This window comes from Apis mellifera, linkage group LG8, assembly GCF_003254395.2.
Source record: "Apis mellifera strain DH4 linkage group LG8, Amel_HAv3.1, whole genome shotgun sequence".
Lineage (NCBI taxonomy): Eukaryota > Metazoa > Arthropoda > Insecta > Hymenoptera > Apidae > Apis > Apis mellifera.
The window spans coordinates 11616758-11634855 of NC_037645.1; the positions used below are offsets into that span (position 1 = coordinate 11616758).

General features: G+C 35.3%; 1 protein-coding gene across 2 annotated transcripts; it reads right to left on the reverse strand.

The window, feature by feature from the left end:
- Nucleotides 1-455: 455 nt before the first annotated feature.
- LOC724979 (forkhead box protein A2-A-like) lies at nt 456-14531 on the reverse strand. Of its 2 annotated transcripts, XM_016913809.2 has the most exons (4): nt 14035-14531; nt 13604-13776; nt 8928-9454; nt 456-3032 (listed from the first exon to the last, which is right to left on the reverse strand). In XM_016913809.2, the coding sequence occupies exons 3-4, from the start codon at nt 9144-9146 to the stop codon at nt 2154-2156; spliced, it is 1098 nt and encodes a 365-aa protein (XP_016769298.2). In that variant the 5' UTR covers nt 9147-9454; nt 13604-13776; nt 14035-14531; the 3' UTR covers nt 456-2153. The 2 variants fall into 2 exon arrangements, with proteins under 2 accessions (XP_016769298.2, XP_001120879.2); XM_001120879.4 differs by having other exon boundaries at nt 13604-14531.
- Between the last annotated feature and the right edge of the window lie 3567 nt (nt 14532-18098).

Here is an 18098-nt window from a genome sequence, read left to right on the forward strand (position 1 = left end):
ATCTAATTCTAGAAAATTTTTCTGGTTATTTTGAAAATTATATTTAACTTAATATTTGCAATCACTGCAAGTATAATAGTTAAATTCAACACGTTTATCCTTAGTTAAATATCGTGAGTCAAATATTTTCAAATATCATCAGGTATAATAGTTTTTCGTACTCGAGTATTTTTCTAATTTGTAATACTTTCACTCGAGCAACTATATAAGATTGATATATTTTTCAATGTTCTTCAGATACATTTTCTAAATATTCTGCATTATGTTATAGCATAATTCCTTCTTTTATCCTGTAAATAATATCTGTGTTTTTGTAAAATATTTTATTGTACGTTTGAACTCGCTACTTTAGTAATATATTTTTTTTTTCTTTGTTTTTCAAATAATTTTAAACGACTTCGAGAATTTTGTAGGTGCCTTGTTAATTATCCTTTTTTTTTTATTTTTTTTTTTTATTTTTTTATTTTTTTTTTTTTTAATAAATCTCATACTCCTTGTGCTTAAGTAAGTTTTTTCATTGTAAAACGAATATAAAATGTTACAATGATACACAGGCAAAAATGTCGTTGCTTGTTAAATGCATATACGTTGTTAAATATTAAATATATTATGCTCGATTTATCTGGTGTTCGAGAATTATCAAATTATCAAATTATACAAGTATCTTTGATTATTAAGTTTTTAATTTAATGCTGATACATTATAAGAAAAATTTGAGAAAACCAAAATTCATATATCTGGGATTGTCATTTTTGTTGTGCGATACATGACCAATCTATGGAAGAATTATAATATATAGATAATAATTTTATTTTTTTATTTTATACAAATTTTTATTTTTATCTTATCGTTTAATCTGTCAAATAATTTTCGAACACCGTATTTCGTTTCTTTGCATCGTTAATAAATTTTATCATTTCCTTTAAATTACGTTTAGTATTATTATTATATTCATTTTTATCATCTTTCTCAAGATGATTTCATGCTAAAAAACTTAATTAAGTTCCATCGAAAGGAAAAAGAGAAGACTTACCATTAGCAGTGCCGTCAGTTAAATTTTGCACTGATTATTTTATGACTCGTAAACAAATTTATAAATAATAAAAAAAGAATGAAATTTGAAATATATTTCGATATAATTTAAATATTAAAATCTCGGTAAAAAAACTATATCGACTCTAATCTTTTCTAATTTTCAATTAGAAACATTTTTTTTTTAAGCAATGATCCAATATCCCTGCTACTATTTATTATAGTATAAATTTATAACTTTCAAAATTTTCACATACTTCTTTAGAAAGTAACTCTTACTCTGCTTATTCAATTAGTTTATCCATTGTTTCTAATTGACCAGTCAACCAGCTGAATATTAATAATCCATAACAAGAATTTTAAGATAAGTTATGTGGATTAAGAATTTTTATAAAGGTTTACATATATATGTAAGTATATACATATACCTATACAAACGTTTAATTCTAATAATAAAATATCGTATTAGCTTGATCACTATGACCATTTGTCCAATTTATTTTGCACAAAAGTGATTTAAATAACGTGTATAATCACCTACGATTAAATACCATCATTTTTATACTCTTCCTAATTTCAGACTTGAAAACATGCCATACAAACTGTATTACACCAATAATCTACAGAACCGTTGCCACCAATATCTCATTTTACTTGAACGGACTCTATTTAAAAAAAAAAAAAAATCTAATTGAAAAATTTATAGAAATTCTCTCTTCGAATAGAAACGGCAAATCGATCAGAATTATACGTACTACTTTATTTTATATAATCTATTCAATAAAGTTTAAAAGAGGAACCTTCTGTGGTCATTTCCTCGATATTTCCTCAATTCCAAAAGCAAAACCTCTTGAAACATTTCGATTCGTAGTTTTCACACCACCAGAAAAGTCTTCCCTTCCTTTCCACGCTCGAAAAAAAATCTCGAGAACACGAGAGAGAGAGATAGAAAGAGAGAGAAAGAGAGAGAGAGAGAGAAGCGCACAAACAGGATCCGTTAGTTTCATTCATCACCAGAATCTGTGTATCCACTAGCGCCTCGTCTGAACGTCGATCGTCACGCCACCAGCGTTCCAGTTCGCTTTAAATTATCCACTAGACACTAGTCGAATCTAGTAAATTCAGGTGGCAGTCTCGTACGGGATCTTATTCGTGGGCAGGCCGAACGAGAATCCGGCGTAAAGCGGTCTAGGTACCAGAAGGTTGCCCGAAGATCTCTTCTCGTCCTCGGAATTGCTCGAAATCTGTTCATCGTCCGGCGCGATAATATTCTCGATGGTGAACGGTTTCTTCTTCTTCTTCTGGCCGGGCTGGATACTCGTCTGATTGGAAATTCCTGCCTCTAACGGCGGACATCGAACTTTACCATCGGCAGACTCGATCGTGGCGCCTCTCGCGGTCTCCAGGAAAAGCCTGGAGTCAGTCTTTTCGGGGACACCAGCCTCTGCGTTTCCAGCGCAGATCTGTCTACTTTCCGGTATGTCTGTCTGAAAGTAGGAGAGCTGAGACACGTACGGGGACACTTGGAAGCCTGGAAAACTCCAACTTCCTGCTTGCAACAGGTTGCTCTCGTAACCGCGAAGGATCTCGTCCGTTCCGGCCAGTCTCTGTCTAACCTCTGGTGACAATAGATAGTAGCTTGATCCAGCCTCGGGCGTGGTGAAACTTGGCGAGCTGTTGCCGCCAGAAGTCATGGCTAGGCGGCGCTCCTGCAACTCCCAACGGAGCAAATCGTCGCGAAGACGATGAAGATTGGCAACAGTGAGGCTGCTCGTCTGCGCGTTGGGATTTATCGACAGGACGGGCGAGGATTCGGAGTGAGGAGGCGGCATGGCGGACGCCAACGCCTGAAGCTCGGATTTCAACAATTCCTTATCGGGTTTGTGCAGCTTGAAACGTTTTCTGCGCCGTAGAAGGGAGCCGTTCTCGAACATGGAGAGGGCTGCCGGGTGAAGAGCCCAGTAGGCGCCCTTGCCAGGACGGTGGGGCCCCCTTGGCACCTAAAAACAACAATTTTCCAGAGTGTATAGAGAATCGTTTCAACGTTATATATGTGTGTGTTTACGTGTGTGCGCGTACGCGTTTGTGTATATACATATATATGGCCTTTAACGCAAGTGTGTTGATATCTGTGGAATAGGGGATTCTTTTTATATAAAAGTGTTTGGATGGTTCGAAATATGATTTATGAAAGAGATGTATGACTGCATAAAGTCGTAAAATCTGTCAGGCATTAATCATTAATATTAATCATTAATTTGAAATAAACAAACACGGTATATCCACTTTGAATTATCATATTTAGCGGTGATAGTAACAGTTCAGAAATAACCGCAAATCAAATATGACGTATTATGCATTAGAATATTGCAATGCCATGCATCTATTAAGCGTGTAATGTTATATAAACAAAAAACAGCGTATAATGCGAATTTCTATTCACCGATGCAACTCGTTAGAAGCGTGCTTGCCTCGCGTACGCGCATGCATATGTACATACAGTCATTTAATTAGCATAAATGCATACAGAACGTTTCGTATCTACGCGAAGGAAACAATATTTCACGCGTAGATACGCACAATATGTATGTTTACACATTGTTACGAATTAAGAAACGGATAAGATTTAATATCCACCTCGTGAATAATAATCAGCCTTGCTAATTTTAATCATTAATCACGTCTAAGGACGAGAAAAGAACATCCGTGTAACATAACTATAAATCGTTAAAATATAAAATTTCTTCGTTAATTTTTTACGCTTGAGAAGAGAAGAAATTGCGAAGAGTTTAAAGAGAAAGAGGAGGCGATCGTGAGATCAAAGAAATATTTTGAAATAATAATATTATTTTTAATTAATCTCGATGACGATTAAGAGAATAATATTCTCCTTCCCCCCCATAGAAATATTTTTATTCGAGACGAAAAATCTCTCCCTCTCTCTCTCTCTCGAAGCTGATTCATTCTTCAAAAAGAAAAGGAAAAAAAACGCTCGTCACAGAAGCTCGATTATCAAGCACGATTCCTATTGCTCGTTTTTTCGCTCGTACATGTCGATGATCGCGCGTACTTTATCGTTGGAACAGGTGCAATCAGTTATAAATTAAACGTTACGAGGCCATTTTTATGATAATTTCGCGGTAATTTCAATTTGAAGTGAAAGATCGTTTCGGATCGTTGTAATTTGAATTTATTTTCATATATGGAGTGAGATATGGTTTTAAATGTAGCTTCCTCGGTCGGTAAGTAATAATTTTGACGGTATAAAAATAAAAAGAGGGAAAATACGCGTACTGTAGTGGGTAAATGGGAGCTATTATAGAGACGAGAATTCAAATCCTACGCGAAGAAGAAGATGGTACGATATCGTATATAATTATTGAATTGAATATGTACAAAATGATTATTTAAATAATCTTTCTTTCGAAATTATTTTATTAGTTAACAAAATATCAATAGAATCAACGATTCTATAGTGATTCTATTAAATTCTTATCCGATCGTTAAATATTTTTCTAAACATAAAAAATTGCACGACACGAAAATGGATTATCTTTACAATAAAAAAAGATTGATTAACAATTTTGAATTTTTGCGAAGATCAAACTCTGTCGCAAACAAAAAAAACTCAATAATTTTTATTTCTGCCTCAAAACGAGACAACCTAATTTGTTTACCAATCGAATCGGTTGTAAACTTTGAACATTTTTTTTTTTCACGCGTTTTTAAAATTCGATCGAAGAATACCGGTTTGTGGATAACGAAGGTAAAAATGAGGCGGATGAACGGGATTCGAGAATCCACGGATTCCGCGTCACGGTGATCTATCTGCTCATCTTCCATTTATCCGTCGTAACTCGAACGTTCATAACCTCAAAAACGTAGGCTAATATTTTATTCATTCCCTTTCGTTCCGCTGTAAAAACCACTACTGTGTCCGCACTTTCAACGTCAACAATTCAGCCATTTTTTTTTTTATTCGCCAATATTAGACTTTAGTTATTATTATGCTAACCTAAAGTAAAGAAATTATCTGTTTAAATTAAAACCGCTCGAACAAATTGTTGGCTCGATGGCTCGGAAAAATCGCAATCGAAATTTCAATCTTTTTCTCTTTACTTTTGTCGGTATTATAAACGGCGTTGAGGTAACGTTGCGAGACAAGGTTTCTCTTCTCTTCTGTTCTCTTTCTCCCGACCATCTGTTTCGCACCTGCCTCGACCTAAATCGGCGTGGAACACGATCGGCGAGAGGATCCACGGAAGGAGATCGTTTTGCTCTTCTCTTTCTCTCTCTCTCTTTTTTCTTCCTTTTTTCGATTTTTTTGCTTCTGTAATTCGTGATACGCGGAGAATTCGTAAGAATTTTGGAACGGAAATTATTGATGAATTGTTTACGAAAATTTTATTTAATTCTAAACTTAATAATATTGAATACAAATTATGTAATAACTTTTCAACGAGTATTATAATTAATTTCGCGCGATTAGATACGTTTTAGGATTTATTATTTATTGTTTTCAATCGTGTTCTTTGATTGTAAAAAGCATGTAACTGTAATTATGTTGGTATATGTATTTCTAAACACGAACAAAGGATCGAGGAAATTGTTCCATATCACGTCGATTACCGATATTTAATAACATTGATCATTTCAAAAATATTTCCGATATTGTATGCTCCCTGCATAGTAATTTTATATAATTTTATCGTTCGATTTAAATTCTCTGGATTATATTATAAATTATAATATTACGTATAACGTTATAAATATTATTAAAAAATTGTTTAATAACATAGTATTCGAGATCATTTCGTGAAAGTATTTTCAAAATCCTTGTGTTCCTTGCATAATAATTTTATCGCGAATTTTATCGTTCTGTTTATGCAAATACGAGAAAAATTATTTGCCATTATAAATTTTTATTATTTATTATATTTGCCATTATTATTTTTATACGTTTGAATATTTTTCCCATTTAATCACCTTTTTCTGTCTCCAAAGATTGAGAAAATATCGAATCATTATGATAGTTCTCCATCATTTTTATAAAAATATTTTCAAAATTGTGTTTCGAAGATATAACGTAATCTACATAGTAATTTTATGATTCGATTTAAATTCTCTATTTATGTAAATAAGAGAAAGATTATTTGCCCATTATAAAGTTTTATTATGTTTGAATATTTTTCCTGTTTAATGACTCTTTTCTGTCGTAGAGAAAATATTGAATCATCGTGTTAGCTCTCGACAATCGTTTGGTAAAAATATTATCAAAAAAGTAAAATTGTATTGCAAAGAATCTATTCATCTAATAATTTTTCGATTTAAATTCTCTATATTTATGCAAATATTTTTCGTTAAGGAAATATCGAATCATCTTTCATGATATCTTTCGACAAACATTTCGTAAAAATATTACTAAAATTGTATTTCAAAGAATCTACTGATCTAGTAATTTTATGTTTCGATTTAAATTCCCTACTTATGCAAATATTTTTCGTTAAGAAAATATCTCTCGACAATCATTTGATAAAAATATTACCAAAATTATATTTCGAAGATATAATTTACTAATCTAGTAGTTTTTCCGATTTAAATTCTCTACTTATGCAAATACTTTTCGTTAAGGAAATATCATCGTGATATCTTTCGACAAACATTTCGTAAAAATATTACCAAAATTGTATTTCAAAGAATCTATTAATCTAGTAATTTTATGTTTCGATTTAAATTCTCTAATTATGCAAATATTTTTCGTTAAGAAAATATCTTTCGACAATCATTTGATAAATATTACCAAAATTATATTTCGAAGATATAATTTATTAATCTAGTAATTTTTTCGATTTAAATTCTCTACTTATGCAAATACTTTTCGTTAAGGAAATATCATCGTGATATCTTTCGACAAACATTTCGTAAAAATATTACCAAAATTGTATTTCAAAGAATCTATTGATCTAGTAATTTTATGTTTCGATTTAAATTCCCTATTTATGCAAATACTTTTCGTTAAGAAAATATCTCTCGACGATCATTTGATAAAAATATTACCAAAATTATATTTCGAAGATATAATTTACTAATCTAGTAATTTTTTCGATTTAAATTCTCTACTTGTACAAATAAGATAAAGATTACTCGTCCATTATAAATTTTTATCACGTTTGAATATTTTTCCTATTTAATGATTCTTTTCTGTCGTTAAAGAAATATCGTTTCGTAAAAATATTACCAAAAAATAACGTTTCGAAGATACAATCTAGTTATTTTATTACCTGATTTAAATTCCCTGCTTACGCAAGTACGCAGATCAATCGAAGATTATATAAAAAGGATCATTCGCTTGTGTTTTCCTCTTCAATTTTTCTCCTACGTGTAAAATGTAACAAGATAATGAAGAAATTGAGGAAAACACGAGCGAGTATTCTTATTCCTTCTCCTTAATCCCATTAATCACACTTAACTGTATCCCTCGTGAATTTATCATTGAGGCTCTTCGCGCAGCGAAGAATGCGCAAGAAGAAAGAGAAGGAGAAAAAGAAGAAGAAGACAAAATTACTTGTAGCACTGTTATCTTCGATACACCGAAGTGAACACATAGGCGATGCATAGGCGTAAGATAATATCTACGTAAATCTGGAGCATGCCGTTTCGTTTATAAGATCTAATTAGTAACAACGATTCCATATTATACCCGAGGAGAAAAAAAAATAATCCTGTAAATCCGCGTGGCCACGCTTCATATTCCACGGATGTTGTGTATACATTTTTTTCAAGGTGGAAGAAGATATATCTCGCCTTGATAAATATTAAATTACGACTCGGCTCTCGGCGAAGAATTAAAGTTTTTACCAATTCATTTTTTTTTCTTTTCTTTTTTTTTTCTAATCTTCCAGGATGACATAAAAAAAGATCATAATTAATTAACATCTGTCCAGGAAATATAATTATAATATAATACAAGAAGTTACAATATTATTTATTTTCCCTGGTTTAAGAATAGCAACGTCGATCAATCAATTAAAATTGTTAAAATTTCTTTCAAAAAAATTATCACAAATTCGAATTTTCGTCGCGACAAAAGAAGAAGAGAAAGGGAAGAGGAAATGTAACGATAAACTTGCTTCAAATTGTCCGTACGAATAAACGCTACAAGTTGAGAAGAGAATTATTAAGTTCCATTAATCATGTCTCCACTTTCTTTATCTTCGATCTCGTGCTTGCCAAACCAGAAAAGAATTCCCTCTAACCGAACCTTCCTCCCGCGTTAAAAAATCGTTATTCTCCGGTTATTCCTTTCTTAATTTCCTCCTCCTCCTTCTCCTCTCCCTCTCCTCTTCTTCTCTTTCCAAAAGATAAACACGAAAGATAGAGGCGAACAAAACAATCGTCATTGTCCCGATATCGCATGCTCGCTTGAAAAATCAACGAGCTTTTCTAACCTCACCCTGTTCACTTGCGAACAGAAACGCCACTGTCGTCGCCACTGTAGATGGCGAGAAGATCGTCCAAGACCTTCGCGCAAGCGTTTTATTGACGATTCATTACAACTCGAATATTCGAAAATGATTTTCTCCCGAAGAGGAGGGAGATTTTTTTTTAATTAAAAAACGATAATCGATGTATAATCGTGATCATAATTTCCTTTTCGAGATTTTTTTTTTTCGTATAAACGATAATCGATATATTTTGTCGAATGATGAATAATAAATATTTCAAGTGAATTTGATCGTGATCATAATTTCGTTTTCAAGACTTTTTTATATTGTTATCCTGAACTGAAATTACGTATCGTAATACGGAATTTTGTAATTTTGTTTCCTTCGACGGAATGAATAAGAACGATATTGATTTTTTTTATCGATAAAGGGGATTCCTGTTGCACCTACCTTGATGAAGCAATCGTTGAAGGACAGATTGTGCCTCAACGAGTTCTGCCATCTTCGTGTGTCCTTTCTGTAATAGGGGAACCGATCGGCGATGAATTTGTAGATCTCGGCCAGCGGCAGCATCTTGTCCCTCGACGACCATATCGCCATCGCTGTCAACGAGATGTAGGAATATGGCGGCTTCTGATCGCCGTAAGTGTCCCTCGACGGTCGAGGCATCTCTTCCCTTCTCCAATTCCTTCCTCGCCCCCTCGCAACCCCTAAATCTCTCGACCACCGCGATTCCTCCCCCTCCCTCTTGATCGAATTCCACTAGTTAATCTCCCTTCCTTCTTCTTCCCCTCGCATCTTTCTTCCACGGTTTTTCACATCCCTTCTCGCTCTCTTTCTCTCTCTCTCTCTCTCTCTTCCAATCGACGTTATCGCGTTGGCGCTTGCGTTGGTGGTGCGTTATCTTGGATTGTCGAGGATCCTCGTTCCGCTCATCGTCTCATTCACGATCGTGGTTCGTCCATGGAGAATTCTTTCTGAAAAGTGAGATGCGGTTTTTGGAATAGAAATTTGTACGCATTATTCTAATAAAATGGTATATGATGGTAATCTAATAAAAGGATCCGTTCGGTCAATCGTGATATTGTCGGTGGGGAGATGAATTTTTTTTTTTTTTTTTTTAAGAGAGTTTATAGAATATAATCGAATGATCTTTCGTTTTTATTCGTTTTTTCGAGACTGTAAAAATATATAGTTTGAATATATACATATATTCGTGATTTAAATGATATTATAAAAATATATCCAAGTTTATTTAAACTTGTTTATTATAACTAATAATACTTTCTATAATTTTTACCCTAAATAAACCGAACTCGATCCTTTTTCTTTAAGGATCTCTCTCTAATTGAGAATCGCTACTCCACTCCAATACTCAAACATAGTATTCGCGAATTCTAAGAATAAACTCTTTTTCCATATTCGATATTTCATCTGATCGTCTAAAATTAAATCTATCCACCGCGTGTAACGTCGATCGATCGAATTAAAAGTTCAAGTTAAAATTTCCTTCCGCTCAGAGGATCCTATTTTCGAATTATTTCCCCCCCTCCAAATTTTTGAAAAAGGACCCCCCCCCTACACGTAAGAATATTCACACACACACACACACACACGCACACGCACGCACGCACACGCACACGCACACGCGCGCGCACGCACACGCACACGCACACACACACACACACACACACACACACACACACACACACACACACACACCACACACACACACACACACACACACACACACACACACACACACACACACACACACACACACACACACACACACACACCACACACACACACACACAGAGAGAGAGAGAGAGAGAGAGAGAGAGAGAGAGAGAGAGAGAGAGAGAGAGAGAGAGAGAGAGAGAGAGAGGAGAGAGAGAGAGAGAGAGAGAGAGAGAGAGAGAGAGAGAGAGAGAGAGAGAGAGAGAGAGAGAGAGAGAGAGAGACCGAAAGAAGGCGGAAGAACGGAGGAGAGAGCGACGAGAAGAAGGACGAGGAGTGCGCAGACAACAAAGGGCAGTCTGAAAAGGAGGAAGAATTTTTGGAGAAGAGAGTTGCGATGATTTGTTTTTTTTTTTATTAAAACGCACATCGATAATCGACATTTGCGATGGAAGATCGTAGAATATATCGTTGAATGATGGGGAAATAAATATTTCGAATGAATTTGAAATATCGTGATCGTAATTTCGTTTTTGAAATTTTTTTTTTTAAATTAAATTGAGTAAAATTCAATTGGAAGTGATTTTTATTAATTACTATCGTAATCGATTTAAAATCGATCGACTGTTTAAATTTTTTTCAGTCGTTCAATGAACTTTGAAAAATAATTAATTTTCAATTCATTAAATCAATTTAAGAATATAATTTGTACGAATGTATTGATTATAACAAGTATGAATTTATCGATCGAGTCAAAGGAATGATAAAAGAATATGTATATATCTTTCTCTCTTTTTAAATAAGAAATCGAAAGTGTAACAACTTTCCAATTCGAGTGTAATAATAATTTACATGGAAGAACGAGAGAAAAAAAATGGAAAATGAAATTAAAAATCAGAGAATCGACCTTCCCATAGAATTACATTGGAGAGAAAAAGAAGAATTTTGATTCCGTATAAAAAGTGTAATTTGACGCAAAAAGCGTAATTTTCTTTTTTTTCGTTATTAAATCACAATCACAGAAACGATAAAAGATCGTACAATGCAAATACATATCTCTCTATCTTCGAGCGAAATAAGAAATCGAAAGTGTAACAATTTTCTAATTCGAGCCGCGTATAATAATTTACATGGAAGAAGAGAATGGATGGAGAGGGATGGAGGAGAATTCGTGACGAGGGGAGGTTATGGAAAATGAAATTAAAAATCAGAGAATCAACTTTTCCGTAGGGTTGCGCGTTTTAAAGGGGGTGTAATTGCGGGAAATAAAGTTTCGAATTGGCGAGATAAGATCGCGCTGCGACACACAAACATACACACATATACACGCACGTATACGCATACGCGGGAATAACTTTCGTTATCGGCGATGCACGAGCCATTAACAATTAGTGGTCGCGTGAAAACGGCCAGTCTACGTACACCTATGTGTACAGATGGCGTGTTCGACAAAACACCCTTTTTCTTTGTCGCTTGACCGAGAAACTGTTCGCGATTTCTTCGTGAAAGAATCCTTCTTTCTCCCTCCTCCCCTTTTTCTTTCTTTTTCCTTCCACAAACTACGAATTTATTCCAATAGCGAAATGACTTGAGAATTATATTACGAAATTCTCTTTCGAATTCCAAGAGACGAGAATATATTCCAAAAAAGATCGATTATATTACGTTTCCTGATTTTTCAAAGTCGAACAGACGATATATCTTTCCGTTGAAAATCAAAAATATTCGTTTCATTATCTTAGTTTAATGCATCTTTTTATCGACCACGTGAAAATATCATTAGCGCTAATATACGTGTATATATACATTACTGTTAATGATATTTTTATATATATATAGCTGAATGTTCGATCTTTATCTCTTAGTCATTCCTTTAACTTAAATTAGACGCTCCGTAATTTTCATAATAAGATAGATATAACTCTCGAACGAAAATATCGAGCCTACCTTAATAATATTTTCATAGAAAATTGCTTCGAAAAGCCTCTCGTTTCTATACTCGTTTCTATATACGCGACAATCTGTGGATATATATATATATATACATATCGTATCTTACGTACATTGATATTAGGTGTACTTATGCGCAAAAGTCGATAGGCAGCAGTTAAATATAATCGGCGAGTGGTACGCCCTTTTTTTCTATCTTTCTTTATCGCGCGCAAATTCAGGGTATTCGGGATTCCAAGAGGATCGTTTTTACTCGATATTATTCCTCGATCGGCGAATAAGAATAAAGCGTGCACGAAAGGGCGCGAGAAAAATGAAAAGACTAGTTTCCGTTCGTAGCAACAACGTGTCGAGTCGATGCACGGGATCAACACTCTGCAAATAATAATTACAGGTATATATATATATATATATATATATAAGAGTATAAGAATGTTTCGAGTAAATGATTGGACGCGTATAACGGAGTATTATTTAATTATTTTTTTCTCCTTCTTCTACTATCGTTTGTGTAAGCACGGAAAATTATCTAGAAAAAGGAAAGGAAGAAGAAAACTGTTTTTAATGTATATCCAATAATAATTCAAATTTAATAATAAGAAAGATAAATTTTGCTGTTTGTAATATTCGTGTTTCGTGACGACAAACTGCCTTCTCGAACGTTAAGTGGAGATGGTACGGGAAAACATGATAAGACAGATCGATAATTACCAGAATTAAATCTCTCTCTCTCTCTCTCGCTCGCTCGCTCGCTCGCTCGCTCGGTCGCTCGCTCAGTCGGTCAATTCACTGTTGCACGCATCGCGGGGAAAAAACGTGGAATCACGAAATCGCACATTTTGTTTTCTGAAATGTTTCAACGGCACGTGAAAAAACGTTGGGGGAAAATGACACAGCAGCGTTAAATAAGAAAATAAATAAGAAACGATATAATCGAATGGCTTTGAATTAAAGAGAGTTGTTATGGAAGAAGAGGTTAAAAATGCATTTAGTAAAAAAAAAGAAAATTAAAAAAATTACTCGTTCGATGAAACATTCCCTTCTTTTTCTTTTTCTATTCGAAACAAGAACGAATCTTACGCGCAGTTCCAAAGATGCCCCTAGGGTTTTTTGCGATTACGAAAATATTCGACGCGTTCCTTAAACTACTTTATCGATAGGATAAGTCAGGGATAATGATGAACGGAAAGGGATAGGTGAAAGCGTAACGTGGATTTTTTCGTGATTCGGGATGTTATAATATTATTTATTTTTATGTTAATTCAAAATCGTTCAAAATCAGTGGGGAAATTAAAAATAACGATACATGTGTTCAAATGCATACAAAACGAGTAATAAACGATTGAATAATTTTTCCACGTTCCGATTAGTTCGATAACTAATTAATATTGATCGTTAAAGAATTAAATGAAATAATTACGATATATTTTTAGTTATTTGCATTAAATTTTTGTCAAACTTTTGCATTTATCTCAAATATGCAATTTTATACGTACCTTTTATCGTATGAAGAATGTCGAACGGAATCTCGAACGCTCGAACAATATCCCTGTAACTCACTGAAACTCTTCAAAAAGTCTTGCCCCCTCTCATGCTTCACAGAGATTTACAGTCCACTCGAAAAATCCATAAATCCCACTCCTCTCCTTCCCAGATACCTCGATGTTCACTTTTGCACAAAATTTCAACGTTCCAAATCGGTTTTTTTCGATGTAACTTCGATCACAATTCTCTCCCCCCCTCCCCTCACTCAGACCAATTTTTCACCAATTTCAGTAATTTTTCTCGGAGAAAAGAGACAAAAAAAAAGAAAAGAAGGAAGAATAGAAACACCTGTTTTATACTAGAATGGCAGAAAAGAACGTTTCCTCAAAATCTAATCGATTCTTCCTTACATAAAATTCCTCCAAAATTCGAGGGATTTTACCATTTTTCGAATGACAACGAACGAGGAGAGGAAAAGTCCTTGCGTAAACACTCGAGACCGAAAAATCTAAAAATCTTCCATTCCATCCGATCGAAAAAACCGTCGAGATCTGTCTACATCACCTTCCGAATCTCACCCCTTCCGGCGGGATTCGAGAATCCATCTCTCGCCATCCGATTCTCTCCGCCCGATTCCCTGCTCGAAAAAATAGCGCGTTACTGCGTCGATTACGAGACGATCGGCGAGTATTTCGTGCACGACGAATCGCGGCGAAACGGGGGAACGAAAGCGACGGATGGACCGGAAGCGAGCACCGTGTCGTATAAACGCACGCGGCCGGAAACCGCGAGCGGTGGAAAACCGGAAGGGTGAAGGAAAATCGAGCAACCAACGTCGCGTCTCCAGGGACACTGCGCTCGAACGATACCCACACTCCCGATACGCCACCTCGCCCCCACCACGCGGCCTCCCGTAACGAGACGCGGCCCGATTGGCGCCTCGCCGCGACGCCCACCGCGTCACACTCGACCGCCGAATTAGTGGGCGGGGCCTCGTCCCCCCGCCCTCCACGCGCTCCTCCACCCACTTCTCGCCTCCGTTCTCCGTCCCACCTTCGCGCGGGTAGGCGTTCACCCGTTTCTTGCCCGCGTTACGCGCCCGTTTCGTTAACATTGTTTTCGTCGTGTACACGTTAAACAGGCTTTAACCTGTTGGCGATCCGCGGATTCTCCCCGTTCCAGAAGGGGACACGGAAAGCGCGGAGCAACCGTCAATCCCAATCTTTCCAACAAAGTTGGATCGAATATTCTTTTTTTCTCTTCTTTCTTTCTTTCTTTTTTTTTCTTCGAAGACGAATACGCGTAATATGGTTTCGAGAATACGCTGTTTCTTGAAAATTGATTCCACGTAGACTCCGCGTTTCCCGCCTCGTACGTGAGAAAAATTGTAATATAACGAATAAGTAAGGATCCTTTGTGCTGCTCGAATTGTTCACGGGTGCGTAACCATGGAAAAAAGATACTCCACCATGGAATCTCTTTTGTTTTCGATCCGCCTATTTATTTTTGCAATTTTTTATAATTTCTAACAAAGGGAAATCTTCGTCGAGGATTTTCATTTATTCGAAACTCGCCTCGCAACGTGTTCGAGGAAAATTATCGTAAATCTAAAATCCATTGTTACGAGCCAATTAAAAAAGTCTCGAATTTTGAAAATTTTATTTTTATTATCGTTCCTTGATACTTCGTGTAATTTACTCGAAATTACGATACGTTTCACAAAGATTGCAAAGATAATAAGAGCAAGAGTAAGAATTAAAAGTGTTTCGTTCCGATTTAATCGGAATTTTATACATCTGAAGAGTCACCATTTCGCCATTTTCAACCGGTCGAAGAAAACTTAAATATAGATTTTAACGCGAGTTAAACGCCATCTTGTAATTTGTGTCTAATAGATACTTATTTTAAACATTAAACGGACAGATATTATTATAAATTATTTCTCGCGTTAAATTGATCGAGAAACATTTTTTCAACCGCTTTTAGCATTTGTCGCAAAAGCAAGTTACATTTTTTGAATCATTCATTTCGTTGCACGCGATTAAAATTCCAACTACTTGCTTCTTTCTCATTGTGTTGCGTCGATTTTGACATCTGACCGCGTATTTATCATAAAGTGAGGAAAAGAGGAAAAAGAAGAAATGGAGAAATGAATGGCGGAAGCAGGTTTTTATTGCATATTCAAAACAGTAAAATGAATAATAGCAGGATACTTACGTGATCAAACTTACGGGTGCAATAAGAAAGCGATAAAAGGCAGGGAGGTATATATCTGCTAAATATTATTTATCGTTGCCGAAGTGTGGAGCAATAAAAACTTGAAACGAGTTAACGAGTATAGAACGTGAGTTGAGGAGAAGATTAAAACCTCCAACTCGCAAGGTGATTTCACGTTTACGTAAAGCAAGTTGGAAGGATGTAATTTTAAAAATATTATCTGGAAGGATGATGCACTTCAAACAATCCTATATTATTCGTATACGATAACCTATTCCTAAAATATATTCGTTCTACCGTGAAGACGGTAGACATTTTGTTTTTTTTCTTCTGTCTTTTTTTTTTTTTAGCGATGCAATTTGTGTATAAACACGCGGACGGGATTACGAAGATGGTCATTTCCGGGAGGAGGAGCCATCTTCGTGTCACTTGTAATGATAAAAATTGAGAGAAATATATCGTATGTGTTCAATTTTTAAGCCTCTCTTGAAACAAGACTAAATGGAAGAAATTATCGATATTAATATATTTGAACGAGAAACGATTCTTCTCGTTTACTTACTTACCGAATAATCAACGAATAAAATCGCGTTAAAGTCGTTTCCGATGAGAAAAACCGTTTAAAACATCACGTATAAACGAGCAATAGTCCCTATACACGCACACATGTATATATATATATACAATATATTTATATATACAAGCTTAAAACAAGCTCATAACATTTCAACTTTCCCATTTATCAATCTTAAAAACATGCCCCGCGTTCTACCCTATCTTATCTCGCCCGTCCAACCTCCTCCGTAGACGCAAAAACATACATTGGTCCCCTCTCTCGCGACGCGACGCGACTTTTCCCGTCCCCCGCCGTGTTACGAACTCGACCGTATTCAACCCGAAATGTGCAACCGGTCCTCTTGCTTATTGTTTCTCCGTCGATTACCTCGCCCCTCGCTCCCCACCACTCCCAGGCGACGCCCCACCCATTTTATCCGCGACCGAAGGCGGTGGGCGTGGCCTCGGTGGGAGGTGACCGCGGCGCGACCCGCGGCGGGCGTGGCTCGCGATTCTCCGTCCTTCTCCGCCACGTTTCACCGCCATCACTGTCAGTCGCGCCCCCTCGACTCGTCGGATCCCACCATTGGCCGTGGGCGTGGCCTGTCGGATCCACTCGCTCCCCGGACTCGGCAACTCCTCTCGTACTCTCGTACTGGGCTGTTTCGTGAAAAAAAAAGTACGGTACGCGAGACGAAGATGAAAGAAAGGAGACGGGAGATGGAAAGGTTCTATTCTGGAAAAAAATTGCATCACCCCCACCTGTCCACCGTACGGTAGCAAGCACGCGCGAAACACTTGGGTGGATCGATGCGCGGAGGAGAAACATCGTTAACTGCTCGTTGCACAGCTCGTACATATCCGTGTAATATACGTGTATTACGCGTTTATTTTTTTTCCGTTTATTGATTGTTTGGCAAGGTTGATCGGGTAACGCAAGGGTTATTAATCGAGCTTCTCTATCTAATCCAGTGCTGTTATTGCTATATTTAAAAAATTGTTTTATCGATTGAAAAAAATTCCTGAATGTTACTGATGAAGAATGTTACGCAAGTAGACGTGATATACTTTTGTTATATATTGTTAAATGTATATTCGTAAACATTTATTTTTGATAATACAATAAATAAGTATCTACGTACAGGTTAATTGTTAATTATATATGTGCAAAATTTAAATGAAAAAGATATCCTTTTCAGAATAGTTTACAAGAAAAGTGTTTATGCGAAAAAAATTAAAAATATATTTATTATATACTCGTGTATCCGTTCTCTAAAATAGAGAGTGCTATTGGATAACAATGCAATTAGCGTTTAGTTCTGGTTATTTTCTATCGTACGTAACAATTATTTTTAATATAGATAATTGTACGTTACACGACTATAAATAATGGAATTTAAATTTTGATACGAAATTTTGAAATGTTCTTTCATTTTATTTTCAATTTATTTTATCATTTTAGAAATTTTAATACTTTATTTTATTTGATTTTATAAAACAGATTTTTATAAATGAAACAACAGATTTTACAATAAACATTGTAAATTTTACATTTTGTTAAATTTAAAACAAACGAAATATTTAAAAATATAAAACCTTTACTTCTATTCCATCCAATATTTAATTATAATTTAATATTTGAGTAACCTCTTGAGAATACTATGTATTAATAATGGCTTAAGATAATTTTCAATTTCAACTGTAAATCTTTAATTAATAATAGCAACAATCAAT

What these genes read in the sequence shown, in the direction of transcription:
- LOC724979 (XM_016913809.2), bottom strand. Translation starts at nt 9,146, where the DNA reads ATGCCTCGACCGTCGAGGGACACTTACGGCGATCAGAAGCCGCCATAT. An exon ending in TCAACGATTGCTTCATCAAG is followed by an intron (nt 3,033 to 8,927) that starts GTAGGTGCAACA and finishes TGTTGTTTTTAG; the next exon opens with GTGCCAAGGGGGCCCCACCG.